The following is a 20,027-nucleotide window of genomic DNA, read 5'->3' as shown; positions in this document are numbered from 1 at the left end:
GAAATTGATTTAATTATTTATAAATATATTTTTATATTTTAATATAATTTAATTATTTCTTTACATTATTTTATTTTGTTGTATAAGATTTTTTTTTATTTTAATTCATTTAAACATAAATATATTTTATTTTATTTTTTTATTTCTTTTCTTTCTTTCTATGTTAAATGAAACTTTTTCCCTCTCTGTGTGTATATATTTTCATTTTGCCCCATTTAAAACCTGCAAGCTTAAACTCAAATACCTAGGTTTTAAAATGACTCGGATTGCCTTTGGAAGGAACAATTTCGTGCGAACCCGAAATTGAGTTGCGACTCCTTCTTCCCTGTTCAAGGTCGAGTTCCATGCTCTGTTTTCGATCTCCAGCAGCTTGTGTGTGCGATCTGGTCTGCTGCTGAGCCAGCAGTGTGCGACTTTTGTTGTGCTTCTGTTCTCACATCTTCTGTGCTCTGATCTATTCTGAGTTGAACGGAAATGGCTTCAAAAGCACGTGGTATGCTGTTGGTCAAGGCATGCATATTTACTATTTAGCGCTGGTGTTTAAACATTTAGCCTTGCAAGCTAGATGATTTGTATTTTGACTATGAGTTATTAGTGTTAGGTTATTTAGGTTATTTGCATATTTACTTTTTCAGGACCAACTCCTTCTTATAAGACATTCTTTAAAATTTTTTAGAAAGGTCTTAGTGGTTGTTTTATAAAACATTTATTTTGTTTTTATATTTTTCTTAAATTTAAAGTTGGTGGAATTTTAAATTATTATCGACTATGGTAAACATTGATAGTGTGTGTTTAGACTCATGTTTAAATGATTGCAGTTCTATATTTATTTCAACACTACTAAGTGTAACTTCTGTCTTGGAATTATGTTTATAAGTTTTTCAATGTGATTGTAACAACACATAGTGGTGTTTGGTATAACAATATTCATGTTATAAATGCTTTTTTAAACATTAAACATCAATTAACTTATTTTTATTGGTTTGTGTAATTTAGTTAAATGTGCCGTATGAAAGATATTAGAAAGAGTAATAGAGAGTTCTTTTCTCTTAATTTAGAAGTTTGGTGTCAAGTTGAGTACCAACCCTTCACTTAAGTAGCTGGGAGAATTAGATTACTTCTTGGATATTGATGTCAAGCATCTAGTGGATGGTTCCCTACTATTACCCTGAACCAAATGTATTAGCGATTTACTTGACAAGGCTCACATGATTGAGGCTATGGTCATTTCTACTACTATGACGGTGAGTGCAAGCTTTGCAAGTGTTGGATTGGTTACACAGAAAATCTTTCTTCACAAGGCTTTGCTATATGCTACCCTCACTAGTTGTAAAATTAGTTATGTTGTTACCAAGGGTTTACTATATGCTACCTTCTATGCAAGGAAGTTTGCATAGGGTTTTGATGTGTGCGTTTGCTTGTTCATTTGCAACTTCGCATGGCGGCTCTGAATACTGTGATAGCAATTCACATGGTGGTCTTGAATGATGAGGGAGACTAGTGATGACATAGATTTGGTGGGGTTTTGAATTTCTAGGGTGCTGATGGTGAAATGTTGTGAATGATGGAGGGATGGTGATGACAGATCTAATGGAGTTTTGAATTTTGGGGTGTTGTCATGGCATCAATGGTGGCAGAGGTGTGCTTGGGGTGACTTTGGTGTTGTTGAACAATGGTTTTGATGGTAATATTGGTGCACGGTGGTTTTGGCGGTGGTGGTGGAAAGAGCATTATTCGATGTAATCTACTCAAAGATCTTTGCATTTGACCAACACGTCACTTGAAGAATTTGAGATCGTAGTCAGACAGAAGCGGTATAGGATGCTCATGGAGATGATTACCTTTCGATTGGGTGATTCTTGTATTGTGTGACAATCTCAGTATTGTTGCTACGGTAGTGTTTGTTAACCCTCACTAGTGGTTAGATAAAATTAGTTAATTAGATGAGTTAGTTTGAATAAGGCATGTTACCTATATAAATAATAGGACAAATTAAAGAGGAATATCATGTGATTTGTGAGAGGAAATTAGGGTCTTTTGACATTGGGAGGTGCAGACCCCCGTTGAATGAGAAACTGTCATTCCATTCAATTCAATTGGAATGCCCTAAATCTGACATGTCTCTGGAAATGAGTAATATGAAGCTCAAAATTATGGATTTGTTGAATACTCCCAAATAAAAGGGAATTGGTCTATGTTTGATTCAGTAACAAATGAATATGAATTTCTAATACTAAATTTCTATCAATTAATATCAGAGCTCCAATCTTGGAACTATGGGTATCAAATATTGAAGATGAAGAACATGCTTATTGGTGACTGATCAATGTAGAGCAGCATCTTGAGGCCACTGGAATGCCAAAAGAGGAGAAGCTATCTTAGGCTGCAACGACTTTGAGAGGTGCTGCTCTCAATTGCTAGCTTTTCTGGAAACAAAGTAATCAAAAGGAAAATTGGTGGACCTTTGTGAAGGCAGTGCTCAAGAGTTTTCAAACTGAATATGATCTAGAAGCTTGCTGACCAAAAACAAATGCGGAGAAATATGCAACTGTCTAAGAAAATGAATAAAAATCATGGAAACTAGAAATCTTGGAACCAAAGACAAACAAAGAGGAGAAAATTCAAAGGGAAGAAGTTCACATTTTGGATTCAGGACCAAAAATGGAAGAGCTCAATGGATTGGGACAAGTAGTTTGGTCTTGTGAGGTTTGAAAACAAGCTTTCTTTTGTGGAAGGGCCATCTTTTTGAGTTGTGAGATGCGGCAGCATCATTTGGGTAATAAATAAATAAATGATGACAATGAACTATGATAGAAACACATGTAGAGGCAATGATGCTCTGTTTCAAGGCTAAAAATATTAAATAAAGCAAAGCATTTAAGGAAATTGGTTGCAAGCACTTGTTTGTGTTTGACTCAGAAGAGCTTGAGACCATAGCGCGTGATAGCAGTGGTGTGTGGTGGAGCAGCCTTTGGCTGCTACAGATCTGTCATAGCGGAGTGTTTTTTCTGTTGCCACCATTACAGCTGCATTTGCAGCCCAAAACGTGGCTTTTCATGGCACAACGGCGCCACCACAGGCAAAGATATTAACTTTCCTTTTTTACCCTCAAAGCAAAGGAATTTTAGGGTTTTTTTAAGGTAAAAAAGACTTTTAATCTTTTAAAAATTAGCTGATTTTTCCTTTTTGCCCTTATGATGACTAAGTCTTTAGGTTTTTTAAGGGCAAAATAGTCTTCTCAGTTTTCGGACCTAACCTCAGTTTTCCCTGCGTTTTCTTCTTCCTTTCTCTCTTTGACACCCCTTTCTCTCATCTCTATTGCTGTTCTGCTTTGCAACTGGAGACACATGATGAAACCCCACTTTTTCTACATTGTTTTTCTTCTCCCCTTCTCTGTTCTACACTCCCTCCTCTCATCTTTGTCTCTGTTCTGCTTTGCGACAATCTCCAATCTAGCAGTCACTCATCTTGGATGACTTATTTGGCAAAATCCACTTACTTTCTTCTCTCTATTCTATGATTCTACAGTCCTGCCTCTATTATGTTCTCCTGAAAAATCCATTTTATTTCTTTTCTGTCTTTTGTTGATAATTATTCATATGCTATTTATGCATATTTGTTTAGCATTATATACATGATTATATGCATATGTATATATTTTATATCCATATAAAAAACTTTAAAATAGTGGTAATCCTGCTATGCACTATCCTGCTATAGCGTTTTGTGGGTCGTCTGCTATGAGCTGCCATTTGAGATTAACAACTATGCTTGAGACTAGTTTGTGACTTTAGTAGTGGGGTTGGCTTAATGGTAATGCTTTAAACTAGTGGAACCCCAATACAAATTTGTTTTGCAGCTGCCATAGTTATTCACCTTGAGGACAAGGTGAGTGTTTAAGTGGGGAGTACTGTTAGTTATCCCCCATTAGTAGTTAGTTAAAATAAGTTACCTAGTTACCCTTTAGTTACTTACATTAATAAGTTAGTTAGGTGTGTTTGTTTGAATAGGGCATGTTGCCTATAAATAAGAGGGGAGATTAAGAGGAATATCAAGTGATTTGTGAGAGGAAATTAGGGTCTTTTGGCTTTGGGAGGTGCAGACCTTCAAAGTTCTGTATTGTGTGTATTATGTTCTGTGAATTATAGAGTTCTTTACCTGTGTTTTCTAATAAAGATACCTAGTTTCTATCACAAAGAATCCAGTGTTGTACTCCAAACACAGGGTATGAAGCTAAATATTTTATTTGTTTGAGAAATAATTATCCTGAAAGCCATTTATATAGTCTGTCCCATCAGCAGCAGATCAATATACTGACTTTTTGACAAAGGCTCTTTCAACCAGTGTTGTTAAATGTCAGTTATGGCGGCGCCATGGCGGAATGGTGTGGCGGAAATGACAGAGGCCGTTACGAAGATTGCGTGACGTGGCGGTGCCATGAGCATGGCGGTAACGGCAGGCCATGGCGAAAATCGTTAGAAATGGCGGTTTTTTTTTTGAAAATATGGTTTTTCTGCACTTTTGGGCCAGATCCAACCCAACCCAGTTCAGAACCCAACCCTAAATACAGGTTTTTTTCCCTCTCTTCTCCTTACGATCTCACTCTCCCTCTCTTTGAAATCACACTCTCTCTTTCTGCAATCTCACTCTCCTCTCTGGTCATCTCTTTTCTCTCTGCCCTCCATCAAGACTTCGCTCTCTCTTTGCGACATCTCTCTCTGCTTTCTTTGAGATCTTTTTTTCTCTTGGGTTCCTTGGGTTTTTGTTTTGGTGCATTTGGGTCTCTATTTCTGGCGACTGCAGCTGCAGCTCCATTTTGGTCCTGCTGCTGTGTGATGCTATGCCGCTGCTGTTCCCTAGATTCTTTCGGTTTTTATGTGGTTGGGGTTGTTTTTGCTTGTCAATTTAAGTTGCTAAACTTACGGCTTTATCTTTTATTCTTTTTTAAGGGTAAAAAAGACTTTTTATCTTTTAAAAATAAACTGAATTTTCTTTTTTACCCTTAAAATGACACTGTTTTAAATTTTTTTAAAAGGGTAAAAGAGTCTTCTCATTAAAATATATTATCTAACTTTTCTTTTTCCTTCTTCCCATCTCTCATCTTCATCTTTGCTCTGTTTTAGTGGGCATCTGGCTTTATTTAGCTTCTCTCATCTTCATATTTATACTGTTTTACATCCCCTTTCCGATCCTACTTAGAATTTCGATTTTGATTACCATACTTTACATCACAAAATCAAGAAAATATTATTCAAAGTCTTGATTCTCTCATTTTCCTCTCTCAATACGTTTAATCCAAATAATATCAACCACTAGGAACTATGAGCATGAATCTGTTTGACTCTCAAGAAACATAAAAAAATCTTACTTCACTTTTACTATGGTCTATGGGTGGTGTAATTGTTGCAAAAATTTATGTTGAGAAAATGCTTTTTAAAAGAAGGATTAGAAGGATTGACAATGATAATTTGGGCCATAAATGAAGAATTTGATAGGTAGACATTAGTTGGTTAGATAAATAGTTAGGGATATAATTAGTTAATTAGAGAGTTAGTTGATAATTGCATATTTTGTATTGAATTATATTTTGGATTGTAGGTTATGCTACATATATTTTGAGTTAATTATTTTCTATCATTTTCTGTGATCTGTAGTATTTTTTTATATATTTTATTATATCCGCCATAACCCGCCATGGCGGTCGCCACAACTTTATGGCAGTTTTTTTGGTTTCCACCATGAGCCACCATCAGCCATTGATAACATTGCTTTCAACAAAGTTTTTTCAGCATGAAGGCAAAGAAACATAAGGGGTTTGATAAGTAAGTAGGGGAAACATTAGAATATGTTAGGGCAGAATTGTAACTCAGTTTTACACTGATTCTCATCATAGAATCCACTGTACACTAACACTGCAGGTGTTAGTTTTCTCTTAGAATGTAAGATTGCTGAGTGTTGGAAAACTTTATAAATAGTACCTGCAATTCACAAGCTGTATTCAATATTTTCCCTTCAATAACATCAAATTTATCAAAAAAAATTTCTCACAATTTGCTTGCATTATCTCACTTTTCAAACTTTAATAAATAGGCTTGAATTTGAGAGGCTGAAGGTTTCCTTGGTATTTCATATCTTCAACACTGACAGAAGCTTTAAAGTTGATGTACCAAGATGTTTGTTAAAAGCAATGGAAGAAGCGACTTCAGAAAAAAATAAATAATGATAAACAATTTATGCCCTTTGACAAGTGTATGTTATTAAAATTAACCCCAGAATTCTTAAATGTGTTCTTATCAAATGCATTTCTCTGTTTTCTTTTGACTTGAAAAAGGAACAATTACTGGCATTTTGGCTATATCTCTCTTGTAAAATATAATTGTTATAATATTCACAAAAAAAATTTAAAGAAGATTGTCATTACGAATGTTTTAATTAGACTGACTAAATTAGTTTGTCTTTGACCCAGATCTGAGGTGACTGCCTGAACAAGCTCAGAGTAGAAGTTTATGCTGGAGTATGATAAGTTATGATCCTTCCTTATAATAATTTATTATGTGAATCTCCCTTCTTTTTCAGCTTTTACATGCCCTTTCATTTCATTGGTGGCTATTATTTATTTATATTTTTGTTAATTTCACTTGTAGTTGTTACATGCTGTGCTTCCCCATTTTTATGACATGTCAAATGTCTCAAGATTCAAGAAGTTTGATTGCATCTGATAAATATGAAAGAGTAGGACCTGATTATTTTGGCTATTATTCTTCTGAAGTATTAAATCTCTTGTCGCAAGATGAGGGTGATTTTACTGTTTCTACCCAAACATCTGAGGAGCTACCTCAAAATAAATATGGAGAGGGAATAAATAAGAATTTGGTTAATCACAGTGATAATTGTTCTGGTCCACTGTATAGTAATGGTGTTGGAGATGGACTTTCGGACTTCAGAAAGGACAGATTAAGATCACTGCTCAGACAGAGTGTCATTGCCCTTTCATCAGAAGTCGATGAGGTATATTAAGCATCATGCCCTGTCCTGGTTATTACTGTGTGTTGGAGCTAATGGCTCAACTTGGTAACTACATTTTTTCATTAATAAAATAGAACTCTTGGGTTTGACTTGTGTTCATTTCAGCAGTCTTATTGATATGGTATTCCTATTGATCTTGTTTCTGTGGTTTGTTCCCATTTTATCATTCATTAAGAGGGCCCTTTTTATAAGATTTATAGTATACAATTGTTAATGTGCAAATCAAATGATATTGTTGTCTCAATTGGCGCCAATCCCAATCTTTAAGATTGGGATGTGACGATGAAGGTTCAATCCTCCTCCAGGTGACTTATCCCCCTTTCTATATAGTTCCCTTCACCTCCAAATACCAAAAAATTACATTATGTTGAGGAGGATTTAGTTTATGAAAATCTTAATGTGAATATTTGATTAATTTTCTATTAAATATATTATGGCTTCCATTTCAAAATGGATGCATGTGTTAGCCTGCTTCTAATGGTACCTGATATGCTTTGCTGTTTTGAATATTTATTTATGAAATTTAGACATGTTACTGACCTAAGATAAAAGCAGGTGGTAGACCCGGTTTTTGCTACATCTCATTTGCAATCCAAGCTAAGAAGTAAAACACATTCCTTGAATCCTACGGAGATTGCATCTGATGATGAAGTGCAAATCCCTTGTAAACTGCTGAAGCTGTCCTCATCTTCACCTTCAGCCAGCTTTCTTGCGCAAACTAGAAATGTCAATCCCCAATGCAGTACGAAGGTATAGTTTTTATCACGGGTTTTATTTTTAATCCTATTCACTTTTCCGAAAGGCTTAATGTGTTTTAGTTGATGAAAAGATGACAAATTTTAGGTGCAAGTTGTGATTGTTTTGTGACCTGGTCTTTTATTAGAAGGAATAGGGAATTTCCCCTGAATACAGCTACAAATTTGCAGAACTTCAATTTCTGCACTGCCCAATGATCAGAGGCTCCAATTTCTTCTCAAATGTAAAGGTTTCATCCTATCCTCTCTTCTTTTCTTTTTATACATGTGATGTCCCTTATTGATTGTTACTAACTAATGCTTATCACATTAGTTTAGTTTGGTACAACCAATAAAGGGTGCCACATGTATAAATAGAATAGAAGAGATTGACGGAAAAAAAAAAAGAATAGAAGAGAGGAAAGGCAGGCGCCTATCTGGTCATTTGAGAAGTTGTAGTGTATTGGGAGATGCAGTCCCACAAAGTTCTGCAACCTTGTATCTGTATGATAGAAGTTGGTTTAGATATTGATGAAAGATTATCCTTATTGGTAGAAACTAGTACAAACCTGGTTATTGACAGCAGTCTAGGTGGGGACCTGGTCATGAAAGCAGATGGGGGAGGCGGTGGGCAAGTGCCATTAGGGTCATCATTAGTTGCAAAAGCCATGAGAAAATAGATGGATTGAAACTAAGCTCTTGATACCATAAAAGAATGTAGGGAAGGAAGAAAAGAATGATAAAAAAGAGAGAGAGAGAAGAAAAGAAACTCTATTAAGAGATTTTCAATATATTCTTGAGATTGTTTAGATTAGTTGCAAAGATATATATATATATATATATATATATATATATATATATATATATATATATATATATATATATATATATATATGGAGTTGAGTGGTAAGTGGTAACAGATTCTGTAACTAACTAATAAAAACAGAAAAACTGATACAAAACTAATACAACTAAAATACAAAACTAGCTAAACTAATACAACCGAGTTGTATACTCTAATAGTTATGTTACATGTGCTAAAATGTGCTTCGATCCATTTTTCTTATTTTTTAGGCAAGCGATGATCTACAATTTCTACTAGAGAATGATAGTGTGGAAGTTGAGGAGATGGTGAAGAAATATTCCAATGACCTATCTAAAACAGTAATATTCTCAAACTTCTGTGTTTAAAGCTTTGATCTTTATCTTTAATGTCTTATGTGTGATTCTTGTTCTTAAAGTAGTGAGATTGAAGCCAATACTTGATCTAATTGGTATTTAATGTTGACTTTTAGCTAGGGTATATGGAACAGCGATTAGAGTTGCTTCTTGATGCTATAATGTTGAAGTGCAGGTATTCTATTATACTTTATACTTTATACTTTTATGCCTATATTTACGGGAATAATGGCTGATTGTTATATGCTTTATTGGTTTAAATTGGTTGGCACTAATGCAATAAAACCATTAATTTATGTATGGCATATGTCTTCAACAAAATGCATTATTGGTTTGAAATCTCCAATTGCATAGATCCGCTTTGGCTATACTTTAGTCAATGTGGGATCTCAACACACTTTCTCATGCTTAGAATTGGAATTGGAGCATGAAAATTGTAAGACTAGTTTTTTTAGTGCAATAGAAAAGCCATGGGGCCAGGTAAATTACTCGATAAAGTCCATGGGCCTAGGTTGATTGTACTGAAAAAATTCAAGGGGCCAGGTTGATTTTATTTTTAAAGTCATCAATGGCCTAATATTGGATCTACAATAGGTTGTTAAATAATCTCCATTAGTAGTTACCAGTGTTGTTAAATGGCGGCCATGGCGGAATTTGGTGGCAGTTTTTGACCCCGCCGTTACAGCGTTACTGTTTTTTGGCGTTTTTCAATGGCGGCCATTACGCACATGGCAGTAATGGCAGAAAATGTAGAAAAATGGCTTTTTTGCTGGAAAATTTGAGTTGGGCCATTGATTGGACCTGCTCCAAAAAGAAAATCCATGAGCCCAAACCCTAAATCACATATTTTCTTCCTTTCTTCATCGCTGTTGTGCCGCTGTGGAGCGGCGGTCTGCCATGTGATGCTTGCTGTGAAGTATTTCTTCAGAGGTTAAGCCCTAATTGTAGTGTCTTGGTGTGGGTGTGCACTTTTGAAGTGTAATGGTGAAAGAGCAAAATTCCAATCTTGCCCTTGCTTTATGTATTTTAGGGTTTTTTAAGGGCAAAATAGACTTTTTCCACTTAAAATTTTTATCTTCTCTTCTCAAGCGGTAAATTTTCTGAAGGATAAAATATTTAGGGTTCTCTCTGCACTGTTTTTCTTCCTTTTTCTCTAAAGCCAACTTCTCCTTCATCTCCTTCACCATTTTCGCCAGAGAAGACATCCTTTCCGGCTATTTTCTGGCAACTGAGTGAAAGGCCGTGTTTTCTGACGTCCATTTTCTATTTTGTTTCTCTGAACTCTGTCCCTCTTTCTTAGTTTTTCCCTCCTATTTTTTTTTTTCAGTTCTGTTTTTCCCTTTCCCATTCTGTTTTACTCTCCCATTTTTTTCGTTTTTCCTTATTATTTTGTTTTCTTGATTCTATTTTTCTGTTTTCGCTTCCAGTTTCCTTCTCCATATTTATTTTAATTCTCTATTTTTCTGTTATAACTTCAGTTTTTTTTCAATATTGTAGAACCATTTTATTTTTTTTTCTCAAAACCTTCCTTCTTTTATATGTAGTTAGTTTTCTAGTTTTATATCACATTTTGCAATATATATATATATATATATATATATATATATATATATATATATATATATATATATATATATGACCGCCATTATTCCGCCATGGCATCCGCCATAATTTTATGGCAGTTTTTTTTTACTTTCCTCCATGACTCGTCATCCGCCATTGATAACATTAGTAGTTACTTAAAATACATTTCATAGTTACCCATAGTGAGTTACATTGGAGAGTTAATTTTGACTAAAGCATGTATGACAACAATTAAGTCTTGTTCCACTATGTGAGGTTAACTACATGGATCACACAATGGGGTTAAACTTGGTCAAAAATCAATTTTTTAAAAATATTATTAATCAAATTTTTTTTTTTAAAAATAATTTTAGTTTTTTTTGGGTTTCTGCTTTTTTTTACCAGACTAGAAGTCATGTGACTCTCGCAAATTATCTCTGCTGTTTTTGTTTTTTTTAAAAAAATTCTGACATCCATTTATAGGTCCATGACTCTTGCAGAGAAACAACAGCTACAAAGATTAATTCAGAAGCTACCAGCTGGAAATCTTGACCGTGTAGCAGAAATAATTTGTCGAAATAGGCAAGTAGAAGAACGAAGTTGCGACGAAATATTTGTTGATTTGGAAAAAGAGGTAGTATTCTAATGCCTTTTGTACAAGAATGGAAATAGGATAAATTTAGACCATACGATCATACATGAATAGTTAAGATTAAAAGCTATTTGAAGTCATGTGACTTTTTGATAAACTTACGTGATTCCAGTATTTCAATTTTAATCATTTATGGAAAAATCTACTGGTTGAGATTTATTTTCACATAAAAAGATTATTCTCATTTGATATGTTTCCTATATACGAGTCATGATTCAGTGACACCTATTAATACTTAGACACATGATTTAACTTTTCATAGAATGTAAGATATATTAATTCAATTGTTGAATAATCTTATATTATCTTCATGATCATGTACATTAAATTTTTCTTAATTTGAACATTTGTAAGTATATTAACTAAAATCTAATATTTACTTATATTCTAAAAACATATTATATATTAAAATAAACAAATGCAATAAAGTATATATTAATTTTGCTTTTGTATAAAATTTTATAAAGTTGATTTATTTTATAAGAACCTTCAAACTAACGGCTGAATGGATTAATCTCACATTCTATGAAAAGTTATTAAATGGTGTAAGTGTCAAAGTTTGACACCTAGCGTTAATGGATGATCATGACTCTGTGTACTCAAGTTAAAGTATTTAGTTATTGTGAAAATAAGAATAAAAAGTAGAGCATTAGATTTTATTTAAACCATCAAGATTAAAAGAAAAATATATTTTTAAGTGATCATGTGACTAACTATTAATCTTGACCATCCATGTATGATTGTGTGGTCCAAATTTAAAGTTCTTATAATCTTATAATAAGAATTGGTTTCTCTAGACATGCGCCTGATGTGTGTATAGTAAGAAAATAATTTCTATCTAGGATGATTAAAATCAAAAGCTTTTATGTCATATCATTGCTTAAGAAAGTCATGAAATTTTTAAAAGAACTCTAGTGAGTTTCTCAATCATTCATGAATAATATTTAAAGATCAATATATATGATAGACTCAATTAGAACCAAAGATTCCTAAATTCGAGAGAAGGAATCAAACTCTCGAGGGGATATTAGAAAGGAAGGATTCACAAAGATTTTCTTGTTATTTCTATTTGCTGTTCACCCCATTCACAAAGGATATCAGAGATCTAATGCCGCATGTCCACTTACAGAAATTAAGGATAAAGACAATAATTAAGAAAAATAAATAGATTAACATTGATAGTGTTTGAGCCATGCTGGCCTGCTCACTACTTGCTTGGGTCTGGTTCCTTGGTCCATTGTAGTATTCTTAGTAGTATCAGCACTTGGGCCTATGGTGTGATCGTTTGGGCTTGTATCATTGCCCTACACTTGTGGCCCTTGAGATCTAGCTGGAAGAGGAAAGGTTTGAACGTCCTGCTGGCCATGACAACGTTATAATAGCAACATGTGGCTTATACGCTACTAGACTGATGTGCTGGACCACTTTGAAAGGACCATAGTAATGGCGGGACGACTTTTGAGTTGATGCACTGAAAGTTGGCGATAGAGCTGGAGTCTAGGTAAACCCAATGACCCATAGCAAATGAAATATCAGAGCAATGTTTGTTAGCATTGGCCTTCATTCATTGTTGAACAAAGGTCAAATGTTGCTTTAAAGTATTCAAAAATTATTTCCTTTGGGTAAGATATTCATCCAATGAAGCAACTCTGGTACTGCCAGCCACCAGATATGACGGAACTGTAGGCAGAGGGTGACCATACAATGCCTGAAAAGGATTCATGGCAATGTAAGAATGAAAAGAAGTGTTGTACCAAAATTCTGCTAGATGGAGAAATTGGGTCCATCTCTGAGCTTCTTCACTCACAAAGCAGCGCAAGTATGCCTCTAAACTTCTATGAAGGACCTCTATTTGTCCATCACTTTGTGGATGATAAGCACTAGAATAAGAGTGTAGTGCCTTGAAATTGGAAAGCTTTCTAGAAATGACCAAGAGAAAGAGGATCTTTGTCGCTAACAATAGACTTAAGAAATCCATGAAGGCTATAAATCTTTGTAGAGAAGAGGAGAGTGAGGGTATGAGCTTCCTTGGTTAATCGATCCACTATCACCCAAATAAGGTAAGTGTGTGATAAAATCCATTCAGTCCTCCCATACTTGGTGTTGGAATAGGGAGTGGCTGGAGCAATCCTGCAAGAGCTTGTGTGAGTGTTTTGTTCTGTTGACAAATTTGGCATTGTTGGATAAACTCCTTAACATCTTTGCACATGGTAAGCAAGTAAAAGGAAGCTGCCAACCTGTTCATGGTAGCTTGGATCCCTGAATGTCCCTCCAAAGGCATTGAGTGGAATTTGTGTAGTAAGGAGGGTGGGAGTTCGGAAACTCTAGGAATAAAGAAGCGCTCTCCAAAATACAATAAACCATTATGCATGTTGAATTGGGTACTCGTGAGACTCAGTATTCCATTTTTGTATCTTTTAATTTCTGAGAGAAAGCATCTGCAACTCTGTTGGAGGAACTTGGTTTGTAATGTATCTCAAAATCAAAACTCAATATTTAGTCAACCACTATTGCTTAGGAGTTTGAATAGTCTGAGAGAATAAATTCCTGAGCTTTGATGATCAGTTTAAATGTGAAATTTATCCAACAAGTATTGATGCCATTTCTTGACTGACTCAGTGGTAACATACATATCTCGTACGTAGGTAGAAGAGGATTGCAGCCGGGAAGAAAGCTTCTTACTAAAAAAGGCTATGGGGTGAGATTTCCAATTGAAATGGAAGAGCAAATTTAAGCAGCCGTAGGACTGATATAGTAGCTATGGCAGTTTGTAACTTAACAAACGCAGTTGTTGCCTCTGCAGTCCATGTAAAAGCACCCTCCTTAAGCAAATCAGTTACTAGGCTGACAATAGTTGCATAATGTCGCACAAAGCAACAATAGTAGCCTGTTAGACCCAAAAAATCACAAAGGACAATAAGAGAATGCGGTCTGGCCACTCCAAAACGGCTTGAAGTTTTGAAGGATTGGTATGGGGTATGGACACCATTGGCCAAGATAACATGACCTAAGTAATCCACAAAATGTACACCAAAAACACACTTAGACAATTTAGCAGAAAATTGAAAAAAGGCAAGTAAACATAGAACTTGGTGTAGATGAATAAGGTGGTCCTCCAATGTCTTGCTATAGACAAAAATGTCATCAAAGAAAATGACCACAAACTTGGGTAAATAAGGCCTAAAATGGCCATTCATAGCAGCTGTGAAGGTAGGAGCCTTAGTCAAGCCAAAAGGCATGACTAAACTCAAATTGACCATCAATGGTACAAAATGCTGCTGTGTTCATCTCCTTGAGCAATAAAAATTTAATGGTAGCCTGAGCAAAGGTCAATTTTTGATAAAATAGTTGTGCCAAATAACTCATCGAAGAGACCATCAATAGTTGGAATAGGAAATCGATCCTTAATGGTTACAACGTTCAAGGCTTGATAGTCCACACAAAAGTGCTAAGAACCATCCTTTTCTTTGTCAACAATGCTGGAGATGAAAAAGGGCTGGTATTGGACCTAATGATGCCCTCAGCTAACACTTTGAAAATCATTTGGGTCATGGCTGTCTTTTTGGCAATGATGGTAGCGATAAGGACATATGTTAATGGATGAGACTGAGTGAATCAAATGTATGTGAGGATCATGGGCTCGTGCAGGAGGTAGGCCTTGTGGGACCTGAAACACATGTTGAAACTTGTCCAGTAATTGTTGGATGGCTGGATCAGAGCGGGGAGGAAGGGTTGGGGAATCAGAGGTAGTGGTAAGGACAAAACAAGTAGGAAGGAAATCAAGTGACAGAAGTATGTGAATGGCATAAAAGGAAGCTAATGAATGAATGGCCAAGGCACGACAAAGTTGGGATTGAGAAAAGAGAAGTGGTGTGGACTGTGGACTATCGGAAAGGGTGATGAGAGAATTCTTATATTGGAAAGTCATGGAGGGAACGGAAAAATAAAAAATAACAGTGCTCAATGAACCCAACCAAGCCATGCTGAATACAACATCAGTACCCTGAATTGGCAATAAATACATGGGAACCTCAAAATGCTGGTTGTGTTAACAAAGAGGAACCTGATCACCAAATCCCGCACACTTAAGTTGGTCACCATTACCCACCATTACTGAGAAAGAGGGGGTAGGTGAAATGGGAGCTCGTGGTATCAATAAGGACCGAAACAGAGTGGCCCAGAATTGAGCCCAAGAGCCTTAGTTTCTTGGATGTGGGCTCACTGCTTGTTGTTGAAGGATAAGTGTAAAAAGGTGGGTTCTGAGGTAGGCAAGATCTGGGTTGGCAGCGGTGGGGCCCCAAGATCAATAGGTGGCAGCATGGGGTCCACAACAGGGGGGGAGGGGTTGACTGTTCACTTTCTTCACTCAACAAGAGCAGGAATTGCTTAGAAGCACATTTGTGGCCCGGATGGAACTTCTCATCATAGTTAAAACAAAGCTTGTCAAGCTTGCATTAGTAGGGGTTAAACGTTTAATAGGAAAAGGGGCTGTAGGTGAAGGTTTAGGTAAAAGGGGACGAAGTGAGGGAGCAGAAGTCAGTCGTTGGGTATGGTTGGCAGCATCACAAACATTGACCTCTATGACTTCAGCCAATCCTATTGCTTGTGATAAATAGGAAGTTTGAAGAACAGCCAATTCCCGCTGAATATCAAGTTGTAGCCCCGAAATAAAGCTATTGAGAGCGTGTGTTTAGGGCACAGCGGAGTTATTCCAATTTATAGAGAAGATTAAATAATTACAAGATATACTGTTATTAAATTTACAAGATTCTAATAGATTCTAACACCCCTCTTCAAGCTGGAGCATATAGGTCATATGCACCAAGCTTGTTACATATGTAGTTAATCCGAGGACCCCTTAGTGACTTAGTAAAGATGTCTGCTAGTTGGTCATAGGAATTGACAAAATTAGTAGATATTTCTCCGCACATGACTTTCTCTCTAACAAAGTGACAATCAACTTTAATGTGCTTTGTCCTCTTATGGAATACTGGATTTGAGGCAATATGCACAGCGGCTTGATTATCACATATAAGTGACATATGTGTGACCTTTCCAAACTTTAGTTCTTGAAGCAACTGTTTGAGCCATATAAGCTCCTGACTCGCTATAGGCATAGCTCGATACTCCGCTTCTGCACTAGACTGGGCTACAATATTTTGCTTCTTACTTTTCTAAGAGACAAGGTTATCTCCGACAAATATACAGAATCCAGACGTGGACCTTCTATCTACGGGAGATCCTGCCCAATCTGCATCAGAATATCCTATAACTCGAGTGTGTCCTTTGTCTTCATACAAAAGACCTTTTCCTGGAGCTTTTTTGATGTATTGAACAATGTGAATCACTGCATCCCAATATTCCTTACATAGAGAGTTGAAGAATTGACTTACTACACTCACTGCAAATGAGATATCTGGACAGGTAACAGTGAGGTAGTTCAGCTTCCCTACTAACTAACTGTACCTTTCAGGATCTAGAAGAGGCTCTCCTTGATTTGGCAGAAGCTTGACATTGGGATCCATAGGAGTGTCGACTGGCTTGGAAGTTAACATTCCCGTTTCTTCCAAAATATCCATTGCATACTTCCTTTGAAAAATGATGATTCCATTTTTGGACTGTGCTACTTCTATTCCCAAAAAATATTTGAGTTTGCCAAAATCCTTTGTCTGAAAATGTTTGAAGAGGTGTTGCTTCACTTGTACGATGCCCTGATGGTCACTACCTATGATGACAATGTCATCAACATAAACAACCAAGTAGATACAACCAGTGGGGAGTGGCGATAGAAGACAGAATGGTCAGCCTCACTCCGAGACATGCCAAACTGTTGAATCACAGTAGTGAATCTGATGAACCATGCTCTGGGTGACTGCTTGAGGCCATATAAAGATTTTTGCAATCGACATACAAGACTAGAGGATTACGAGTAGAACATATACCTTTTCGAATGGCAATGAGAATGTCAAATTCAGAGGGCGGAACCAAAAGATGAGGCGAAAGAGGTGGCTTTAAAGGTGAGTCCATGGTGTTGTCAGTGTTCGGTGGCTCCAAAACAAGACGAGTACGACGCTGATATACCTGCAAAGGTGGAGGAAATGGGTGTGGAGGCAATGGAGACGCCTCTGGAGGACAGAAAAGGATCGAACTAAGGGCAGTCGTGGACGGAGAAGACTCGAGTGTAGATGTTCTAGGTTCAAAGAATGGAATGGACTTGAAGAAAGTAACATCAGCAAAAATGAAATACCTGCGAAGAGTAGGGGAATAACACTTGTATCCTTTTTGAGACCGTGGGTACCTGAGAAAAACACATTTATGAGACCGAGGAGAGAGCTTGTCAATGCAAGGATCAAGAGCATGAGCAAAACATGTAGAACTAAAGATCCGAGGGGGCAAAGGATGAAGAGAGTGGTGAGGGTATAGAACTTGATGGGGGATTTTACCTTGTAAAACAGAGGAAGGCAGGTGGTTAATGAGATAATATGCAGTGAGTACTGCATCACTCCAAAATTGATGAGGAACATGAGAGTGGAGAAGAAAAGTCCGAGTAGTCTCAAGTAGATGTCTATTTTTGCGTTCTGCAACTCCATTCTGTTAGGGGGTATGAGGACAAGATGTTTGATGTCACACACCATGGCAGTGCCTGAACAATGGCGGCGGCGCCGGAAAAAAAAAAAAAGGCACCGGTGAATAGTGGGTCCATCGGAAAAAAAAAAAACGGATTAGGGTTGCCTCTCTAGGCTCTGATACCATGTTGAGAGAGAAAATATTGAATCCGTGTGTTTAGGACACAAAGGAGTTATTCCAATTTATAAAGAAGAGTAAATAATTACAAGATATACAGTTACTATATTTATAAGATTCTAATAGATTTTAACAGAAGCAATTAAGAAGAGCTTCCAATGAAAGGCACACATTACAATTGGAAATGAGTTCAAAGGCAGCTTAATAGTCCACTGCACTACTACTACTAGCATGGCACAACTTGAAAAGGGTGACTTGATGATTTTCAGATGAAGATGGACCAAAATGGAGCTCCAAAGCACGGAGAAAGGCATCCCACATCATCAATTGATGGTTGTTAAACATCCACTGATACCAACTAAAGGCAATGCCTTGCATAGTGAACCCCACCATGGTCATACATTGAGTAGGGAGAACATGATAATAATCCAAGTATTGATTGACTTGAAAAATCCAATCAAGAGTAGCGGTACCATAAAAAAGTGGCATATGCATTGATGGAGGTGGCAATGGTGGAGGAGTTGATTCTTTGATGATCGCAAGTAGAGGACGTCATGGCGAGCATCCACTGTAGCTTGCGAAGTAGAGATCTCGAGAAATGGTGCTGAAGCAACTCCAATTTCTTGTGAATGGAAGCAATAACTTATACAGTGACTTTGGCCGGCTTGGGATGCTTAGAGAAAGCAATGAAAGCACTAATGATAAGGACTCAATTAAAATAAAATATTTCTAAATTCCAGTGGAGTCGAAGAGGATATTAGAAAGGAAGGATTCACAAAGATTTTCTTGTTATTTCCATTTTCTGTTCACTGTATGCAATGGAGGTCGTTACACATTGCAGATCTAGTGCCGCATGTCCAATTACAGCAATTAAGGATAAAGACAACTAAGAAAATTAGATTAGCACTGAAAGTCCGAGTCAAGCTGGTCTGCTCACTCTGGTTCCTTGGTCCCCAGTAGTAGTATTCTTAGTAGTATCAGCACTTGGGCCTATGGTGTAATCATTTGGACCCGTATCAATATATATGAAATTGATTAGCATTATTAGATTCTGATTCTAATTGGGTATACGGTTACAAACCTGATTAGCATTATAACATGCTTACGGTGTTGACCTTCTGCAGGATAATGCTACCCTGTGGAGACTGTATTACTATGTTGAAGCTGTTGAGAAGGCCAAAAGTCTTTCTTCTTGTGAAGAGGCCTAGTTTTTGTAATACTTTTCCTGAGCCGTAATTCTAGTTCATTAGAACTCAGATTTACTGTAGTCCCAAGCCAGATTGGGCAGATTTTCAGCATGCATGCCTCTATGTTGCGACAGCAAGGATATCACAGTACAAACGATGTATAGTACTAAAATTCAGATTGTTTTTTGTTCTCATTTTACATGTATATTTTGAGAAATTAGTCCCCAAATATGTGTAAATCAAAATTTGCATCATGTATAGATAGCAAAACGTGATATCTTCGTAGAGAAGAATGACAGTTCTTTAGATTTTCAAACTTCTTACTGGTTTATTTTTTCTTTTCGTTTTGATTTGGTGTCTACAATGCTTAGTTAACATTTTTATCATTGACTGGTTGACGTCTTTCTGACATTAACGCACAAGACTAGAAATTTGATGCTAAGTCCGTTGATTGATATGGGGAGATATGATAGCAAGGTTAATAAAAATTTTAAAATTGGTTTGTGATTGAGATTTATTTCTTTAAAGAAGATCATTTTCTCTGAATATACAGTAATTTCTTGATTGATTTGATTTTTGTTTTTAATTATGAAAACACTATTTTTATTATTTTCAACCATATAGTGACTACTGCTAAGCGTGTTTAATTGCACCCACGGGGTCTTCCTTTTCTGGAATTTTTCTCCTAGGTGTTGGACTGATTTCTGTACATGTATGTATGTGCCTGATGATAGTGCAATTTGTTAATTTAAGGAACTTCTTGAACTTTTTATACAGGATTAAGGCATATGGAGTTCAATTAAGGTCAAAGATTTTTCTTTTTTAACAGATTAATTAAAATAGAATGCCCATAGATAATTTTTTTCACAGGTTTTCTAAATCAAGGAGTGAGACAGAGATTATCTAATGGTTAATCTATACTTAGTCTTAAAGATCAATTAA

At 36.2% G+C, this 20,027-nt stretch overlaps 1 protein-coding gene across 4 annotated transcripts; it reads left to right on the top strand.

Moving 5' to 3' along the window:
* The first annotated feature begins 224 nt into the window (after positions 1-224).
* Positions 225-19,538, top strand: LOC113860049. 4 transcript variants are annotated; one of them, XM_027492674.1, is made up of 8 exons: positions 225-493; positions 6,467-6,523; positions 6,645-7,008; positions 7,582-7,776; positions 8,835-8,924; positions 9,056-9,114; positions 10,986-11,136; positions 19,023-19,538. In XM_027492674.1, exons 2-8 carry the CDS (start codon positions 6,507-6,509, stop codon positions 19,104-19,106), a joined length of 960 nt encoding a protein of 319 aa, XP_027348475.1. In that variant the 5' UTR covers positions 225-493; positions 6,467-6,506; the 3' UTR covers positions 19,107-19,538. The 4 variants fall into 4 exon arrangements, with proteins under 4 accessions (XP_027348475.1, XP_027348474.1, XP_027348476.1 ...); XM_027492673.1 differs by having other exon boundaries at positions 276-493; positions 7,579-7,776; positions 18,988-19,398; XM_027492675.1 differs by having other exon boundaries at positions 351-493; positions 7,582-7,781; positions 8,840-8,924; positions 19,023-19,305.
* Positions 19,539-20,027: the final 489 nt, after the last annotated feature.

Source organism: Abrus precatorius, unplaced genomic scaffold, assembly GCF_003935025.1.
Source record: "Abrus precatorius isolate BTA unplaced genomic scaffold, Abrus_2018 Scaffold2, whole genome shotgun sequence".
NCBI lineage: Eukaryota > Viridiplantae > Streptophyta > Magnoliopsida > Fabales > Fabaceae > Abrus > Abrus precatorius.
Note: the sequence above shows the minus strand (reverse complement) of the source record. Positions and strands in the feature narration are given on the sequence as shown.